Below are 20,874 nucleotides of genomic sequence, written 5' to 3' on the forward strand. Positions count from 1 at the left end.
CATCTACAACTGTCTTTGGGAAGTTAAATCGGCTATGTGTTTTGTTTTTTTTTAACTAAAAATCTGCCTGAAGGTAAGAGGAGAATAAGAGAACAACCCATGACTTCTTGTCCTTCCTGTTCCTGTGTTTCTACGATAATTAGAGCTGCCATTTTGTGTGTGTGTGTGTGTGTGTGTGTGCTTGACATCATCTCCTTTGGTGAATTCAAACCAAAGGTTGAGGAATGGTGGTATATTTATAAAACAGTAACATTTTAAGACCTAGGTTTCTGTTACTGTCTGTTTTATTTCTTTCTGTATCTGTCTCACAAGGGTGTGCATGCATGCACACACACACACAGCTCAAACAAACCTTGAACTCAGGGAAAGCAAGGAATTAAACACTTACCCCATCTTAGGAAGAAAAAAAGGAAAAACAACTAGTTTTTTTTCTCCATTGCTCCCAGCCCTCCTATTCAGTACCTCTCGATACTCATTACTTGCTTGGCATTAATGTGGATTTAGAATCTAATTTCAAAGGATTTCCTCCAGATGTAGTTCTTGTGTTTATCAATAATGCAACCTTGGGAAATATTGTTCACGTAAAGCATTTAAAGGAACACACCACAGCGACATAATTTCTGTGTGTGTGTATGTGTGTGTGCGTGCACACGCACATGCTTAAGTTCAAACGGTTTTGTCTCACAAATATGTAAATTCGGCCTGCCTGTTTTAGTCTCCCTGAAGCCCACCTGAATATTGCTGCCTGTCTCATTAAATCAACATAAAGAGCTCACAAAGCTCAGGCTTTTCCTGGCCACAACTCCAGGATCTGGATAGCTAACAGCCCCCAGTGTGAAATGAGGAGGGAGACAGACTAGAACCACCACCAACCATAGCCTTTGGGTACATTTTATAGGAAATAAGCTGGCCAGACCCTATTTTCTGGTTTAATTAATGCAGATATCAATTTAACAATAGAACTGGAGATTTAACATAAGGTCCTTGTCATATAGGAGGCAGATAGGAAAAATGAAGCGAGTATCAGGCCTCACGCTTGGGGTGATATATCCACTGAGTGACTCAGAACTAGCTCAACAGAGTTGTTTGTATCAGTGATTCTCAAACCCAGCTGGGCATCAGAATCATCCGAAAAGCATTTAAAAATACAGATGTCCAGGCCCAGCCCTGAAAAGAGTACAATAGGTTGTGGGCATAACTGGGAATTCTTTGCTAAGTATAATTTATTATTTTTGTACTCGGGAGTTTCTTTAACTCTGAAGCTAGTTGTGCCTTTATAAATATATAAATACAATGATTAGTTCCTTATTGGGCTTCTTCATTTTAATAATTACTTGTTGTGTTACAGAATAACTAGGATTGCTTAATATTTTGTACAAGATTATGAGACACTGGTTCAATGTGTGGAGATGAAAGTAAGCTTTAAAAAAAAGCAAAAATAAACCATGGTTGTATTTAAATTGGAGGCCCTAAAGCAGGAATTTCTAAAAGTACCATTTTCCTCTGTGATAATTATAAGTGGACATCTATTAAAAATTTCTAATATTCCCCACTCTGCATTTCAGGGACTGCTTAGGCAGTATATATAACCATAGGGCAAATACAGACTGACTTATGTCATCTTTATATATATCTTGCACAGTGAAAAATTATTTACGGGACAGAGTTAATAACAGTCTGACCTTCACATGACTCAAAAAAAAAAAAATCAAGCATAGGATAGAAAAAGGCAGGGAAATGTAGAAAAAATACTAGACCACAGTCAAGTTGCCCTGTTTTAGTCTTCATTCCATCACTAACCCTGTAACTTGAGGAAGAGGACTTTCTTTGGGGGTAAGGGTGTGCTTCAAATTTTCATCTCTTAATAAGGTACATGATAATTTAAAACTACAGTTCTCTTCTAGTGTGATGGTGCTCCATATGACTTCTAAATATTAAAATAGCCTAGCTCTACACTAAGAAGTGCACCATCTTGCACAAGACACTTCATCTTCTGACCTCAATTTACTTCTCTGTACATTCAGGCAAGTTAGATTATTTAAAGAAAAGGGGTATGCTTTAGAGAGCCCAAATATACTTTGAAGAGTCCACACTATTGTTATTGTGTGGCTTTCACGTGGTTTTAATAAGTACATTCCTTATTTGTACTTGTTTCTAACCTTACACTAGAATTGCAAAAAGAGGTTAATAGAGTATCAGGCTGATGATTTTGCTTGGCCATGAATAAGCCCAGCTAAGGAACAGAGGCCTAAAGAAAATAAGTAACCTGCTGAAGACCATGGAAATGTGACTGGAGTCCTGTGCCTCCAATTTTGGTTTACAAGATTCATCGTCTTTTGAGTATATGTAGTCCCCCAAAGATTCTTATACACCTTAAAACTTGAGTATCCATGTTCTAAAATTAAGTACAAAGTCCTTAGCATAGCAAGCGAGAATTCATGATTTGATTTTCATCAACTCCAGCCACTCACTTTCTACCCTAACCTATCCCAGCTCTGCCTCGCCTCATACCTTTGTGCATACCCTGCTCACTGCCCCCAGTGCACACCCCCGCCTTCTCCTGTGACTATCCCCGATCTTTAACTTCAAGGTTCAGCTCAAATATCACTTCTTCTGGTAATTCCGCACTTCTTTTCCTGGCCTCTCTTCCCATCTGGGTTAGGCTATACCCTGTACTTTGCCTTGACCTCCTAGGTAGACATGTATTTGTAATACTTAGATATGATAATCAGATGCCTACTGTACTGAGCCTCTCACTAGACTGTGAGCTCCCTGGTGGTGGAGACGGTTTTATAAACTCAGAGTCCAGCTCAAGCATAGCTCCAGTGGACACTCATTAAATCTCAACAAGGAACCAGTGATCAGCATCTGTAAAAGACCTCAACTCAGCATTTGGAGTAAATTCTCTCTCCTCCCCATCCTGCCATGATCCTTCCACTCTTTGTAGCCCCCATCAGATGCCAGTCACTATGTTGTCATGCTCAACTCCTAGACCCACACTGTTAGGAACTACCTAGCACTCTGTTGTTCAGTACAGTAATTACCAACCGCATGTGGATATTTAAATTTAAGTTAATTAAAATGAAAAACTCAGTTCCTTCCTCGCTCTAGCCACATTTCAAGTGCTCAACAGCCACTGTGGCCAATGGCTACCATATTGAGCAGCACAGATAGAGAACATTTCCTACATCACAGAAAGTTCACCACTAACCCAAGAGCCCCCAAGAAACACCCTCTCATTAAAAGAACCGGAGCAAATGACCTTGGAATTGAATCATTTAGTCTTGAGAAGAGATACCAGCAACTGATTAACAGTTACGTGTACGTGGCGGGTAAAAGCTGGGCAGCCGCGTCTTAGTAAGACATGTTTTTATTCCTGTTATTCTGCACCTAGACAAGAGTCAGTAAGATAACCTCTGGAGCTGCTTTTACTCGCTGATAATTGAAATGTAAGTTTTATTGTATTTATAAGCCTACTTGCCTGACTTCTCACAATCTTTTAGAATCTGGAAAGATTACAGGACATAATTAAAGGATCTCAGTTTTCTTATTTATTGTACCTCTGCAAGGGAATTAGAAGTCAATTAATGGTGACTTTAAGAAATGGATTTAGGGAGCTCTCTTATCTCCAGTAACACTAACGACCTCACCCCGAAGGCAGATTAACCTTTTGCAGAAATCATGTCGGTTATTTTATTTGGCTTATCATCTCTCCAATAGGATTCTAGACACCACAAATTTGGAACCAATTAAAATGGTTTGCTCATCATGGAACACTACATCAAAAACTAATGATGTATGGTGATTAATATAATAAAAAAAATAAGATGGTTTGCTCAATAGAATGTAGGTGAATTGTGTTTGTATTAAATATAATTATAAAGATTTCTCAGTGAAAAATAGAGGAGTATTTATCTTCAGGAATCTGATTTCTTTTTTCTGAGCTAAAACTAACTTGATAAACAACTTTTGTCTTGGCTTTTTGGCATAACTTTACTGAACATTACTACAAATAAATAGGATACGTGCACTCTATAACATTTATTTTGAACCAAAGAATAAGTATTGTATAATGCCCGTATTCATGATGAACATGTGAAAGGGTAGAGGTGGTGAAAGGGTGAAGTCGTTGTTCAACTTTCAGTGTAAAATCTGAATACATCCTTTGATTATGGTTATAGCAGATGAAATTCACACAGTTGTGGAAACTCAACCGTATAACAGTTTGCTTGGGGCAGGGGAGGTCTTTTAGTTTTAAAGAAAGGCATGGTGTGTTTAAAAGCCTAAGCAACACAAATAATGAAGAACAATTATTTCTTTCTGCCCACATCCTTATTAATCAGCAGCTTTGAGTCCCAGTCCTGACCTTGCAAGGATATAGGGTTCTCAAAGAAGTGCGTGTGCGTGTGTGTGTGTGTGTGTGTGTATCATGCTGTTTGTCTATTTCCAGGAGACACATGGTAGGGAGCATACCTATCTATGGAAAGAAATGTGGCAGAAACTGGATACTTCATTATTACGCCTCTTTTCTCTTTCCTGCCCCTTAGGAAGTAGTTTCAGATGAAAGGCATCAAGGTGGACAGCTACTGGAAGAGCCAAAATTGCTGCATTTCAAAGGGAACACCTTCAGTCTTCAGATCTCCGTCCTTGATATCCCCCCATTCCTCTGGAGAATTAAACCATTCACTGCATGCCAGGTACTGGCCAAATGGGCTGCTAACAGAAATAGCTTTGCTTTAACCAGCAAGCAGGTCACTAAACCCTGGTGAGGGTACTCTTGACTTACCTCCTCCTTTAAAAGTATGGATTTAATCTCAGAACCGTCACAGAAATGTAGCAGTTTGGACTACACACAAAGAATTAATCATATTGTCATCAACTCACAGGTTTCTAACAGGTGGGGGGAAAGGTGCTTGATGTCAGGTAATGTGAAATTTCTCCTCTCTCTCATTTAAACTCTCGCTCAGCATAGGTTGAAGATGGTTACTTAACAACTTAGAGTGAGGTTGGTTTGTTGTTTGTTTTTATTAAAACCAGTTCATTACGAGACATGGTTTTAATCATGGTCAGCTATGAAAGGTCTGGATGTCAGTCCTTCAAAGGGTGACAATTTTGAGTTGTGGGGAGCTCTGGCTGGCCAGGTAGACACAAGAGGTTTTGTCCAGAATATATGAAGTGCTTGCCTCCAGGTAAGCTGGGTAAGATGGGAAGACGAAATTATAAACTGAGAGCCAAAGAAAGGATCATGCCTCTTAGAATCCTTTGACAAATATATAAACATATTTCTGCATTATTATTCACCTATCTCTGTATCAGAGAATTTTAAAACATTGCAAAATGACTTAGAGCCTCCTCGGATGACTTTTAGGGGATTTGAGTAATTGCTTAGCATAGAAGGATCTCTTATCGACGTGTGACCCTGTCACCAAATGCTGTGGAAATTCCCCATGATGAGTATGTCATCATAAGCAGCTAGCTGGTCTACAGTTGTTTGCTAAACCAAAATCACCTGTGCTTCAGGTGACAGGACAGGTCCTTAACTTTGGAAAAGCTTCTGGTGGGTTCAGATTGATCCAGAATCACAGGAGGCTTTCAGATGTCTTTGTTTCTGTCATAACCTGCAGAGCCCGGTGGGGTTTTAACCTTTCCATCCTTATGGCCTTTATTAAAAACAAAGACCAAAAACTTGCACAAGGTAAACCAGCTTGTCAGAATGGGAACAAGCCAAATCACAGAGAGAAAATCCTTGCCTGAGCCATGAGAGTTAGGAAAAAAATAAATAAATAAAAGTTGAACCACCAGTCCTTTTGCCTTCAGAAATTCACGGTTTTCAGATTGGACAAGGTTGTATTTTCCTGTTTACTTTTCAGACTTCTCGTTATCTTGGGAACTGCCCCTTTGTGTCCTCTTTCGGGGCATTCAGAACAACAAAAGCATCTCTCACGGCCCCAAACCATTTTTTTTTTTGACACATTCAGCATATTTCCTTATAGTGAGAGGTTTTCTATGAATAAATGGATTGTTTTTGATGTTCTAAGACCAAGGGGTCTTTGTGTCCAGGAAAGTGGTATTCAGAGTTTCCAGTCCAAATTGAACTTCAGGGCATTGTTAAAACAGGTCCTAAAAGTCATGTAAATTCTTCTGTATTAATCTTTATAGGCTTAAAGGCATCATTCCACTGGATCTAATGCAAGTGCCTCTGTCCAAAGTAACTATTAAGTTTAATGTTTAGAGATAAAAAAAAATCAGATGAAAGGACCATAACCTTGCACCAGTCCTTAAACAATAATTCCAACACCAAGAATTCCAAGGAGAGCCCCAGGCAGGAAAGGCACTGGGGGCTAGGAGCCTGTGGACCTCAGAGCACGCAACAGGGCCAGCCAAAGCCAAAGGGCATTGGCTCACACGGAAACCCAACAAGCTTTACTGCCGGGATGGGTTGGATTGCATGGACGTTGTGAACATGGATAAATATTTGCCTTCTGTAATTGAGCATAATTTGAAAGAGTCTTGGAAGGCTGAGAAATAATTTAATTTTCTGTGCACCAGGAGGTTTGCCACTGAGTTGCATTTCCACTTCATTTTTCTTACCCACAAATGGCTTTCTGCCCTATTCCTCCTTTCGGCCCCCCCCCCCTCCTTGCCGCCATTGTCTTGCCCCTGTCATCACTGAAATCCCCTAGCTTGTATGAACACATATTGTGCTGCTCTTAATGGCCCTGCTGCATTTGCTCCAGGCATCAGATGTAAGCCCTTCGGGGAGGGTTTGTGTTCATGCTGCTTGAACCTCATGTAGAACATAATGTGCACTGATAAACTTGGCGTGGATAATAGAGAATGGCTTTTCATTAGGGCTTCGCCGATGGGAACTAACTGAGAGCTATTGCAGGGACAGAAAATCTCACTCTTCCTGACATCATTTATAGGTCTCTCCTTCAACTGGTAAATCTCCCTGTCGTCTTCTGTCATCTTCCAGCTCAGTGCATGGAAGACCACTGGTCTTCCTCTCTCCCCCTTTCTCTAACTTCACATCAGGAATCTGAGAAGCGACATATTCCACTTGGTACCCAAAGCCTGTTCTCCTTGGAAACCTTCCTTTCTTCTTCTGGGAAAGGTGGAATTTACCAGGAATTTTCAGGCCTGGGAGGTACCCACTGCAGAGAATATCTGCCCTATCAGACACCAACCAACTGCATGAGGAATGTTTTTAGAATGGTGTGAATTCAAGGTTGAATCCAGAGCTATGTGTGGAAACCCTGTGTATAGGCAGACCAGCTAACTTTGAAATCTTGTTGGGTTAGGTTCGGGAGGATTACAGTTGACGAAATGCTACGCTACCACCCACAGTGCTAGTCCCCCCCAACCCACCCACCCCCAGAGATAAACAAGTATTCCTTCTCTTCTTCTCAGACTTTTTAGGACTTGACCACAGTTAGAGATCCCCCTCCACAGATTTAGCAGACCTCGTCTAGGAGGTAAATAACTCCACTTTCCATAGGTTACTGGGACCTGGGTGCTACTGAGTCACACGTTCTGCTATTTCTTGCTGACTGTGGGGTGGAGAAGCTGGAATAGGCAGTATACAATAAACTATTATTTTTTAAATCCTACAAAACACAAAGTCGGGCTGTCACCTCCCTAGGATAAAAGCAGCTGTCTTTTCAGCATACTTTGTGTCTTGGGGAACCCAGTGTCTGTCTCCTGCTAGGATGTGATTTACATTCTCTCCATCTGCTAGGAACCTAATTATAATGGGAATCAAAATGAAAACATTTCCGGAATCTTTAAACACCCATAACTTTGCTATGCTTTGTCCTCCCATATTACTTTCCACATCATTCCTCTCACTCAGTGAGCATCTTGATAGTTTTTTTAATAATGAAAACAAAGATGATTGCCCTGACAACACACTAATCACAGTGCTTCTAATTCTATTACTTTTAAATGTTTTGTCAAGCCCTATTGGCAGCTGTTACTCAAGCCAACAATAAAAAGAAATATTCTTTTGATATGGTCTTAAAATCAGAATTTTAAAATTTTTTTTAAAGATTTTATTTATTTATTTATTTGAGAGAGAGAATGAGAGAGAGAGAGCACATGAGAGGGGGGAGGGTCAGAGGGAGAAGCAGACCCCCTGCTGAGCAAGGAGCCTGATATGGGACTCGATCCTGGGACTCGATCCTGGGACTCCAGGATCATGACCTGAGCCGAAGGCAGTCGCTTAACCAACTGAGCCACCCAGGCGCCCCTTAAAATGTCTTGATTGTGTGCAGTGGGATGCAAAGAGAAAAGAGAAGAGAGCGTGTGCGCAAGCACACGCTCATTCTCGTGGCTTTCTGCGCGGGAGGATTATCTCTGCAGTGGGCATTACTCTCTTACCTTTCTGCCACCATTCTCTGGAGAAAATAGAAGAAATGTAGCAAATTATACCAGAGAAGACACTTTTCAATAAATGGCCAGTACCTTTTTTTTTTTTTTTTTAGGAAAGGAAGCATTATCAAGGATTCAGATCCACCACACAACATGGAGGTCAGTTTAAGAGCAGGACCTTGAATTCAGCTCTGTCTGACTGTGATGCCCAAGAACTTATGTTATGCTGTAATGACTCAAATTTCCGTTTAAAAACACAAAGACCTTTTTAGTTTAGTTTAGGTTTTTTTTGTTTTTTTTTAAGAGTGGGGGAAGGGGCAGAGGGAGAGATAATCTTAAGCAGGCTTCACGCCCAGCATGGAGCCCGACACAGGGCTTGATCTCACAACCCTGAGATCAGGACCTGAACAGAAATCAAGCATCAGACACTTAACCGACTGAGCCACCCAGGCGCCCCCTTAGTTTTCTCAATTAGGCAAAAGTACCTGTTAACCATGGAGCCCTATGTTAGTTTCTTTCATGAAAGGGGGTGGTGCAAAGGAACTATAAAAAATGTACTAGTTTGAAGGAGAATTCATTTGAGGACTATTAAAATGAAGATGGGACAACAAATGATGGAAGCACCAGGCAGGAGACTCAGTTTAATGTGGCAGGCATCAGGGGGCCATACTGGGCCCCATTGCAAAGGATTCTTGTAACAAGAGCAGAGTTCCCAGGCGATCTGGTCACATCAGTGTCCCCCAGTCATGGTTAGAGGTAAAAGAGACATTACAATGCTATTTCCTGAAGAACACCAATCAGCTGCTTCCCGTTTCCCTCTCCAGTCAAGCCCTAACCCCCTCATTAGCTCAGTATTGTAGAGACTGCAGGGAGGAGATTGGGGAGTAGGTCACCACAGTTAGTTCTAATGAGGAGAGAAGAGGATCATTAATGGCAATAGGAAAATTAGAGAAGGACAAGACAGTGAATGGTGATAATCAGTTTTGAAAAGGTAGAGTTGTTGGAGAAAGTAAAGGCCAAATAAAATGACTTGTAGTGATTAGGGGTATAATGTCAGTGATTGATAATAGATAAAATCCAGAGACATAGCTATTGGGAGTTCTCCACAGAGAGGTGGCAGTGAGCAGATGGGATCTTGAAGAGTTCAGCAAGCAGAAAGAGAAGTGTTGGAGCCTGAGATAATGAAGTAAGGGTTACCCACAGCTTACAAAATGGAAGAAGCCTTAGGGGGAGAAGCACAGTAACTCAGGTTGGACAACAAGAAGAAATGGCATTTCTCGTAAATACATATTATTATTTATCTGGTGTAGAATTTGGTGCAAATTCAAAAAAAGTCATTTTTGAGTGTTGTCAGGAAAATGAATTCCTCCAAAGATTGCTGGGGGACCTCACCAACCAATCTCACTCCTTCTCTCTGCTTCTTGAGATGAAAATTCCACTGCCTTTCACTTGGTTTAGGATTAAGAACAAATGAAACAAACCCACAAAACCCTTATACTCCTTACTGGGATGTGTGGTAGGAGTTGGGGCATGAGTTTCTTCTCTCAGACTCCCTCAGCTAGCGCTCCTCTCTTCAAGTGGACAACAATCAGAGTCCATCCCTCCTTGTTGATCTCCCCAGGAAGCATCCAAAATCCAGACCTGTGAGACTTCTAGTAGAGAAAACTAAACTCAGAAATAAGCAATGTGCCCATTAGAGCTCAGGAAGAACTAGGTAACTCCTAGTTCCTCCAAGTGAGTAGTCTGAATTTTAATCATGGCCCCAGTCTCCTAACACATGATAGCTTCATCACCAGTCACACTTCAGAGTATCAAACCTCCAAACCTGATACATCTTCTGCCACCTGCCAGTGTTAATATTGGAAAAAATGATATTTATAGCAACAGGTAAAAAAGAGTACATTAACGAGAAGAGAAGAAGAGAAAAAGGTGAGGATGAACGTTACTAGAGGCTGGCCATACATGGTCATTGCCAAGAAGGAGAGACTTTTTTTGTAGATGAAAGAATATCAGTGGGTGACCTCTAGTTCGCATTACTGTAAAGCCACATGTCTGAGCACAGTCTAATCAGTGGCAGACACTGACTAGTACCAGGGGAAAAGGCTGTATGTAGATTTTATGATTTCCCCCCTCATTTAGTAAAAATTGCTTTTGCCACTCAATTGTAAGTCTTGTGACGGTAGAGACTGAACCTAGTTTCTTGTTATTTCTTATTGTTTATCTTGTACAGCATCTGGTCATTAGCAGTGCTGAACAGATGAATTGAGTGAATGAGAAGTTGACAAACAGGACTGTTCTGGGCAGCCTAGTGTGTTTGTGTATCTCTCTGGAGTGTGTGTGTGTGTGTGCACGCACGTGTGTGTGTGTTCGGCAGTAGGTACAATTTTTATGTTGGATACATTAGCAATATTGTGTTCTGTTTACACAATTCTGTAGAAGTTTGTGTGGTGTTGGGATACATTCTTGTCAGTCAGTTCTTTAGCATAATTTTTATTTAAGTGAAAAGATATCATCCTACCCCAGGCTTAGGGAGAAGGATGGACCAGAAGAGTCTTCTCAAGAATATTTTTTTCTCGTGGGAAAACCATGAGGATTAATTTTTGATAGCATCCTAATTGTGTGTGTCACCAAGTGAAATCTGAGTTCTTGCACTGTGGTTTTGGAATTCAAATGTTATCAATTGGAATTGACATTAATTACTTTTTGTGCTGCTTGGCATATGCTGGAACATTATTTCTACAACAATTCCACCAAAGTCGCTGAGGCAATTATCTCTGCTGCAATCATTGTCATCATCATCATAATTATTGCTATTAAGTCTCTCCTAGTCTCCACTCATCTCAGCCAGGCTCTGCACACCATACCCCTCTTCTCTCCCCCGTTTCCCTGCAGGAGGTCCCATTCTCCCGCGTGTGGTGCAGTAACAGGCAGCCCCTGCACTGTGCCTTCTCCCTGGAGCGCTACACGCCCACCACCACCCAGCTGTCCTGCAAAATCTGCATCCGGCAGCTCAAAGGCCATGAACAGATCCTCCAAGTGCAGACATCCATCCTGGAGGTGAGTCCTTGGTCTGCAGGACCACTTGACTCCATTTCGACAGGACACTAAGATTAATGTACCTATTTCAGTATGCTACACAGGGTCTAAAAGAGCTTCATCCTCGTTACCGATAAGGGCAAATAAACTTTTTCTCAGGCTGAGGGTTGAACTGAGCTTCCTATTGGGCAGAGAAACTCAACCCATCAGAGCTTAGGCCCCATGGAGAGCCCTTTGGGGAAAGAACTGGTAGAGGGCTTTTTATACACAAAACCATGAGCAATCTAATAGTCCATTGTAGGTTTGGAATATCTCCAGAGATTCATTGGTGGCTGATGGTACATTTGAAACACATACCGTAAAGAGGCACAAGGTCACCATGGGGCTGTTTTTCTACTGGTCCTGACCAGTTTTCCAGAAGTCGTCTTCAGGACCTGGGTTCCCTGTTGTCTTAAAATGTCTCCTAACCCCCAGGTTCGGGGTTCTGCATAGCCCCATCTCCACTGAATCTAGATTCATCGATGCAGTCATGTACAACAGAGTAGATATAAGTCTCATTCTACAAAGTAAGGAAATGCAAGTGCAGAGAAGGAAAGGACACTGTCCAAGGTCATATCACTATTGAAGGGCAGAGTTAGAATGGGAGTCAGAGGAGAATTCACTTTTGCAAAAAGACACTTGATTTCTGCCATGGCTCTGATTTGCCCTAAACCACTGAATGGCTTCATGGCTGTGGACTTGGCTTAGAGAGATGATGGCATTCCTTCCCGAATGGTTATTTGAGGGTAGAGGGCTAGAGTAGCTGTGTGGTAGAATCAGGGGAAGCACGTGATGTTTTTGTTGAGCAATTCTAAGGTAATCCCTGGCTAGTGTAGAAAAACACATTTTATTGCTCATCAGTAGAATATATATATATATATGCATGCGTGTGTACAGGCACACATACATATTTATGTGCAAATACATAAATAATATGTATTTATTCATTCAGGCTTGGCAGAAGGCTTAACAAATGTTATATACATACCATTCAATTCGGGCGTTTTTTTCTTTGAAAACCTGTAGCTTTATAGCATTATCACTTCACTCCATTCTCATTTCAATTCATTGTTTATGCAAAATGAGCATTGCTAATTCCCCGAATAGTTTTTCTGAAGAGCGGATGGCTCTCCAAAGGATTGTGCCTCAAAATTGATAGCTGTCTTAACTGACATGTTTGTACAGGATTTGCATTCATTATCGCCAATTAACATTGTGCGCCAAAGTAGTTTTGATGGGAAAGGTAGATCCAGAAACATAGGGTAGGATATTTTGAGAGTCTCTTTCTTGAACAGTCATGGCATATTTAACACAATACATTTCAAAGTAAAATAAAAAATTGCAGGAAAGTTTTAAAATAAACACAAAAGGAAAATCCAAGCAGATTTTCCTTCTGGCGTTCAGAAGCAAGCATGAAAAGGCAGGACAGAAAGATAACCTCTGATGCAAACTGCCCTAAATGTCTGATCCCAGATCAATGCAACAATTCCAGGCTTAAAAGAGTTTTGATTTTTCAAGGCATTCCGATAGAGAGGACCAACTTCTGCTATTACAGGAAATCCATGTTAAAGGACTGTGATAGAGTTGATACAGCCTGGTACCTGTGCTCCTTGCTTAAACAAATTTTGGAAGCGCACAGGAGGAAAATGAGCTAATAAACACAATCTTACCCTTTACTCTCCACTTCCTTGTCTAATGCTTTGCAAGCTTACAATCACTTTGAAATGCCTTGAAAAAGAAGATACCACGGTGTCTCTAGATAGTAAGAGGCCAGCATCCAAATAATATTTATTCACTGTTGGGTTACCACTATCCGGTTTGCAGACGACTGCATTTTATTTTATTTTTCATTTATTTTTTCTTTTAAAGATTTTTTTTATTTATTTATTTGAGACAGAGAGACTGAGAGACAGAGAGCATGAGAGGGAGGAGGGTCAGAGGGAGAAGCAGACTCCCTGCTGAGCAGGGAGCCCGATGCGGGACTCGATCCAGGGACTCCAGGATCATGACCTGAGCCGAAGGCAGTCACTTAACCAACTGAGCCACCCAGGCGCCCTAGACGACTGCATTTTAGAAGCTCTATTAACCCTTTCGGTCCTGGAAGGATCATTTTATTAATTGCTTGAAGTGTTACTGCTGGCATTTGGCCCAGTGCTTCGCCATCTCTTTGTTAATAAACTGTATTTCTTAGGCAAATCTGTTATTTTGTCAGCAGAAAATTAAGAACTTTTGAAAGCCACTATATTTTGGTACCATTTCATACGCTCTCACAGGTAAGCATTCAGCTCTGCGGATCAAATACTATACTGTCACAATTTGACATGATGTAACGTTCGCAAAGAGGTCAACCTTCTTGTCCAAGATGATAAAACCAGTAATGGGGAGCCAGAGTTCCCAACTGAGGTACCTGACATCGAGGTCAAAGTCTGGATTTCCATACTAGACCACTTCCGGATCCCTGTCAGGGAAGTCTAATTTAGCAATACAGACTGTGGGCCTTGTACATAATGTAAGCCTTCTTTCTGGGGGGCTTTGGCACCAGTGACAAACATTGCAGCATCAAAAATTTGGTCTTTGAGTATGAAAGTAGGTGAAAATTGGGAAGTTCTTTCCTCAAGACTGCAGAAGGATGGGATGGCCTGGAATAAGTGTTCATTCTATAGGTCTTCAAGAATAGAATAGATTTCCCACATGTCAGTCTGCCTGGAAAGGGAGGTCTTAAGGTCACTCACATTCTTTCCAACTCCAGGACTGTCTCATTCCTGGCAGAAGCATACATCTGCTGATAGATCTAGTGAATACAAAGCATCCTCTTCCCCCGAAAATGACTTGGATTTTTGTGATAGTTCCAGAAAAAGTGAAGATACATAAAATGCTGAGAAACTGAGATTACCTGGGGAAGAGACAAGATACATTCTAGACATGAACTTGTATTAGTCAGTGAGTTGGGAATAATAGATCAGTAAGTGCATCATACTTTATGGCCTCTAGGCTGTAAGACCCTGCATTAGGTGGTTTTAATTAGTAATAGGATTTCATTGATTAAAGATAATAAAAATAACAATAAGGAAATAAATCTTTTGAAGTTTTCAATAGATGTCTGAATTTTTTAAGTATCTGTCCCTCTCCCCACTCCAAAAAAAAAAAAAAAAAAAATCCCTGTATCCTTAAGCTCAGAGCTCCAACTTCCTACCTTACTTTAATGAATCCTCTTAGTGTGTGTTTCAGGAATTTAACAATGGAACCATTCGAGGTAAAAGAGATACATATGTATATCATTGTATATATATTTTAAATATCTGAATCAAGACAGTGATTATCCTCATTGAAAGGCCTTTGGTTCTTTATGTTCAGCCTCCAATCCATCACTTTCCTTTGTGCCTCTCATCTAAATGGCTTTCCAAATAAATACAATCATTCATGTCATTCTCACACTTAAAAATTATTTCAGTGATCAAGATAACATATTTTTTTCTGTCCTTTAGAGTGACCATTATTGTGTCCATCTGTAGAAGCAGGTGGTTCTCTTTAAATGTAACCTCACTGAATTACCTAACAATTAGCACCAATTGATATTCTGTAAAAGCAATGTTATCACCGCTCTAAAAATTGTGGAGTGAAGCAAAATAATTTTACTAATATTGAAGAGAAGGGAAGAATCCCTAAGTAATTTATTGTATCATCCCTTGTTAATGTAATATTATTGGAGAATCCTTTTTTTTTTTTTTTTTTTGGTAGAAAGAACTTAAATGGGAAACTTGCATGTTACAAGTTTCCCTTCAAGCAATTCTCTTATCTTTCTTCCAAAAGTGGTGGAAGGTTAGGGGATGATTTGTCTGTTGTGAAATGGACAGAATACTTGGAATTCCTCATTGATTTACAGCTCCCCAGCTAGCCAAGTAGCAGCCTCTTATCTCAGATGGGCAGAGCATGAAAATCTGCTGTTCCTCTGCATATTTAATTTTAAACAATCAGAAAATGTGATGTATCTACAGGATTCTTATTACTTGGCCCAGCTGTCTTTTAGAATGCACCATAAATGTTAAAGTGTCATCCTTACGCATGGCAAATATTTAAAGTGGGAAACTTTATGAGGGAAATGGGGGCCCACTTACTAAAGTGTCGAAAATAGAAAAAATATTAAGAGTCAGTCTCCTACAATATTTTATTCACTTTGAAATCCTACCACTTCTGTCCTGAAGACTGTGGATCGGGGTGGTCTCTCTTCTGCCAACAGTAAAGACAGAGCTTGGTGAGCTTGGTCCACTCAAAGATGCTGTAAGAGATTGCACAAGCCAGCCCTGTCTCTGCAGTCCTTTGTCATGGATACTTTCAGTGTTTTCAGTTTCACTGGCAAGCCACCTTTTCACATGTGAACACCCTTTGGTACTGATTCACAATGACAGCGCCCATGTTATCTTCCTTAGAATTCCGTAGAATTCCTTTTTTTCCTCTCTACAGTTTCTACCATCTTTTTAAAGCACATCCTCCTGCCTTAAGTCAGGAAATTGAAGGAAACAGTTTTCAATTTACATTTTTTAAAGGCTAGGAGAAATTTCACAAACCATGATTAAAAATGTTGTTGCTTGTAACCTATTTCATACAGCAAGAAGCCTGAGTTGGTTCATTTTATAACCAGCCAACATATCAGAATAAGAATTGTTCATTTTGCCAAAAATCACTAGTTACCCACTCAATTTCTATTCAATCAATAGCTACTCATCCTTCAAGGCCAACTGAAATGCCTCCTCCAGGAAGCCCTTCCTGCTCTTAATTCCTGAAGCATAAATTTCATAATGCTCAGCATTTTTCTTAACCACCTGCTTGTCTTGAAGCAGGGTGGCATAGAGAAATGAATCTTGGTATAGGTATTAGGAAATCAGACTTCTAGTTTCAGCCATGTTACAAACTACCTGGGTATTTTCACCACATTTCATAACCTTTGTGGTGTCTATAAAAAAAAAAATGCCAAAAGACTGATTAGGAAATTGGACAGATGTCCTGGAGCATCCAAGGTCACTGAGCTAGGAAGTATAAAATCATACCCCAAAGCAAGGTCCCTCTGCCCCCGAAAACCATGCTTTTCTATTGCCCCATGCTAACACGAAATACAGGAAGAATTTTGATGAGTGTTGTTCTATAATATTCCAGGGAATAGAACTAAAACCAGTAAGTAGAATCTATTTAATATGATAACATGTACTTTGAATTTCCAAGCAGAAGATATAATATGCAATGTTTCTCAAATGTATTTGACCAGGGATCGGCTCTTTCTTGGAACATCTTCTGAGAAACCCTTTTGGAAATAATGCGTTAAGGCACTGGGTTTCCAAGATACAGCCCTCAAAATGTAACTGTGTCAAATAGTTATGGAACAACAAAACATATTATCATTAATAAGATCTCTGCATGAACCAGCTTCCTCAATTAACAGATTCTTGAAGACAGAAGACTCACTGAGGTTTTTTTTTTTTTTAAAGATTTTATTTATTTATTTGAGAGAGAGAATGAGACAGAGAGAGCATGAGAGTGGGGAGGGTCAGAGGGAGAAGCAGACCCCCCCGCTGAGCAGGGAGCCCGATGCGGGACTCGATCCCAGGACTTCAGGATCATGACCTGAGCCGAAGGCAGTCGCTTAACCAACTGAGCCACCTAGGCGCCCCTCACTGAGGTTTATAGCCATGTGAGCCTGGCCACTTGCCAAGAAGGGCTCTCACAGCTGTGGTGCCTGCAGTAGGAAAAGGTGTTAAGGTTGGAAAAAGCTTCGAGGCAGGATCCCAGAAGATTTCATAAATGGCACATGTTTGCTTAAAGGAAAACACAAGAGGACACATTCCTAACATGAAGGATAGTTCTTGGTGTTTAAATAGTCCTAACTATTCCCTCAACCCCATCTCAGATTTGATGTTTTAAGTTCTCTTTATATTATTATCATTATATTTGCTTTTTTGCTATATAACCAATTACCATAAACTTAATAGGACAAAACAATACCCATTTACTGTCTCACATTTTTTGTAGGTCAAAAGTCCAGGCGTGGCATAATTGGGTTTTCTGATCAGGATCTCACAAGGCTGAGATCAAGGTGGTGGCTGGGGACATGTTTTCACCTAGAGCTTAGAGTCCTTTTTCCAAGCTTATTTGGATTGTTGACCAAATCTAATTCCTTGCAGGTCCCCATTTTCTTGCTGGCTCTTGGACTGGGGTCATGCTCAGCTCCTAGGGGATGCCCTCAGGTCCTAGCTCCCTGTCCAGCTCTATAGACAGTTCACAGCCCTGCTGTTTGCATTCTACCAGGCCAGCAGGAGTGATGCCTCCAGATAAGAGCTGCCTCTTCTTTCTTCTAAACGTCACCTGATTAGGTCAGGCCCACTCTGGAAAATCTCAATCAATTCATAGTCAACTGATTAGAGACCTTAATGAAGAAACCCTTGTGTCTTGTAACCTATCATAGTCACAGGAGGGATTCAATCAGATACTTTTCGGCTTTAAAATTCTGTTGGTTCACATAAACTTATCAGCAGCCACTTTAATCTCACCGATGTCTGTATGGTTTCACATTGGAAATGATGATCTGATTGCTGGGATGCACTGAAATCACCAGTCCTCACTGGACAGCTCTAAATCAGAAGCAGGGTGGGCAGCAGGCAGAAGCCTTCCACCACACCCCAGGCTCTAGACCTCCTCATGGACTCCTGGTGGGCTCGTATATGACCAAAGCAATGTCATTCTGAAACAAGACCAAAATATTTACTACGGAATCACGCACTTCACAATCAGGGCGGGGCAACACAAACTTAAAGATGATCAATATACAATCAGTTCCCCTCTGTAGCTTTCCTGACAGGTGCCTGCCCAGCTAGCAACTTGGATTAGCCCATTTGTCTTTGGTCAGCTCTGACTATCACAGGTTCATTCCTTACACTGAACTGAAATCTGTCATCTGGGGTCTTCTTCCTACTGATTCTAAATCTATCCCTGAGAACCACCCCCCCCCAAAAAAAAGAAAGAAAGGTTTAATTCTGCTGTCACCTGACATCTCCCTGGATGTAGGAAGCTGATGATTGTGACCCCCCCACACCCTCGAGTGGAAGACACTGTTGTAAATCTCCAGTACGTGATTCACGAGGCTGCCAGAGAAGTTATTTACTATGTTAGAACATAGGGGAACGTGTCAGTGTATTTTACAGAGTCCATCACAAAAGGCAAGCATGTTGTGCATGTGCGTTAATAGATTTTCTTAAAGAAAAAATAGAGTGCTGATCGGTAATGCTTCTGTTGAGATCTGACTATGCTTTCTTTATTTGTAGAGTGAAAGAGAAACCATCACATTCTTTGCACAAGAGGACAGCACTTTCCCTGCACAGACTGGCCCCAAAGCCTTCAAAATACCTTACTCCATCAGACAGCGGATTTGTGCCACCTTCGATACCCCCAATGCCAAAGGCAAGGACTGGCAGATGTTAGCACAGAAAAACAGCATCAACAGGTAACTGGGGGCAACTGGAAAGAGGACGCTCCTGAGAGTTTTGGGAAAAACGAAGGGGGTTGGGTGTATCCACGTGGTTTCCAGGCCCTGATATCTTTATCGATCCCTCCGGCCATATTTCATGTGAGGCCTGGCTGTGTATGTGGGCAAAGATCAAGAACAGGACACTATGTGTGACATTTCCTTCCACCCACTCTGCCTTCGGGGACATTATAGAAAAGTCTTACTTTGGTCCTGGTCCCATCTTTAGGTTGGCTACCTTGGGCCACCCAAATGGGGGTAGAGCCTAGGTCATCTTGGTAGTTGTGGGAGATCCCAGCACGGTCTTGAGCCAGTGATAACAGAAACAAAGAAGTAAGTGTCTCACCGCTCCTCCCTACCATCTGGCCACCTTAAGCGTGATGTAACCCTTCATGGGGACATGCTCAGCCTGCAAAAGTGGGTGCTTCAGTACTAAAAGTTTGAGGATGAGAATTCCCAGATATGAAGGCAGGGGACACGAAACAAGCAGGTAACCTAGACACGTGAACGAGTCTGCTGCTTCACCAGGCTCCCATTACTAATGCTAGCTTTGTAGTTAAGTTGAGAGTAGAATAGAGAGATTCATAACGGGATTGATTGCTTTCGATGAGAAGCAAGAGTGATGGCATCCCGGGCAGCACCGGTGGGCAGGCAGCTTTGGCTGGGCTCGAAGGATAACAAGCAGGGAGAGGGCATTGGCAAGCAACACCTCCCCTCCCCCACCCCCACCTCCCCCCATGCCCCAGAATGAATAGAGAGAAGAACAAGTTTTGCCAGAACCATTTTACTTCCCTTTTCCTCTGGTACTGTTTTGTTTTCTTTTTCTTTTGAGGCAAGGCCTTATTTTCTTACTGTTTGGCTTGCTCTGTCATTTCCATTTTGTGTTCTTTATTTCCACAGACATCCTACCTGACTCTTTCTTCTCTGAAAGGGAGGTAGGTGTCTGCCAGGAAATGATAGAGTGCCGCTCCCTGTTTCAAAAGGGATCCAGAATCCAAGAACGAAGGACCCAACTAGAAAGCAGTCAGGCTCAGAGAGGCAAATCAAGGAAGAAGGCATGGCTGCCAAAGAAAAGGGAATTTGCAGAGACAGGCAAACCCAGAAAGAACAGATACATTCTTGAGAGTCATATATTGAAAATGAAAGAATACAAAAATGTATATGTACAGGAAAAAAAAATTAGGTTGAATATTTCCCAGCAAGTTTGACAAAGGGAGGAGATGTCTCATTTATAACCATGAGCACCCTGACAATGTCAAGCTCACTCTCTGATCAACACAGGGACAAGAATGAAAAACCAACCCAGAGAACAGAATTTGGTTGACAAAGAAAAAAGGGTGGGGGGTGGATTGGGCCCCCTGTAAGGCATCCCTGGTTCTCCAACCCATACCAATCTACCTGAAGACACCACTCACCAGCCCTCTTTTTCTACAATTGCAATTCATAGAATTTGAACTGCATTAACTCCCTAATCCATTCTGACCATAAGAGTTTATGATTTGTAATTCACCATTCACATGAAAATAATTGCCCCCAAATATCTGTGGATCCACAGAAGCTATCACGTTTCTTTTGCCTCGTTCCATTTCATTCTCTGCTTACAGTCTACTTATGAGAACAACAATGAGTGCCCCCAAAGTCAGCAGTTGGGGCCATTGCACAGTAGGGAAAATGCATTTCAGACTGGGAGACTAGAGTCAACAACCTTTTATGTCTGGGCTGTCATGAACAGGAAATGGCTACACAGGAGCAGACCACCCCTCCAAGTGTCCAGGGTCCTCCGATTTGAACACTTGGGTGCCTATTTGCTTCAGGCTGTCCCTAAGACTCCTTCTCCAGGAAAACCTAAATTTCCTTGACATAAGAAACACAAATGACCTACTTTATGGAAAGTTTCTAACACAGTGCCCAGAAAATGT

At 41.3% G+C, this 20,874-nt stretch overlaps 1 protein-coding gene across 1 annotated transcript in view; it reads left to right on the plus strand.

Annotated features, from left to right (window-relative positions):
• Positions 1–20,874, plus strand: part of UNC5D (unc-5 netrin receptor D) — a 234,638-nt gene that overhangs the window by 198,904 nt on the left and 14,860 nt on the right. Inside the window, exons 14-16 of the mRNA XM_081812892.1 lie at positions 4,548–4,697; positions 11,263–11,427; positions 18,756–18,934. Of these exons, the coding sequence (XP_081669018.1) occupies positions 4,548–4,697; positions 11,263–11,427; positions 18,756–18,934 (494 nt within the window). The remainder of the gene's footprint in view (positions 1–4,547; positions 4,698–11,262; positions 11,428–18,755; positions 18,935–20,874) is intronic.

This window comes from Leptonychotes weddellii, chromosome 2, assembly GCF_054177405.1.
Source record: "Leptonychotes weddellii isolate Sample4059 chromosome 2, ASM5417740v2, whole genome shotgun sequence".
In the NCBI taxonomy this organism is placed as follows: domain Eukaryota; kingdom Metazoa; phylum Chordata; class Mammalia; order Carnivora; family Phocidae; genus Leptonychotes; species Leptonychotes weddellii.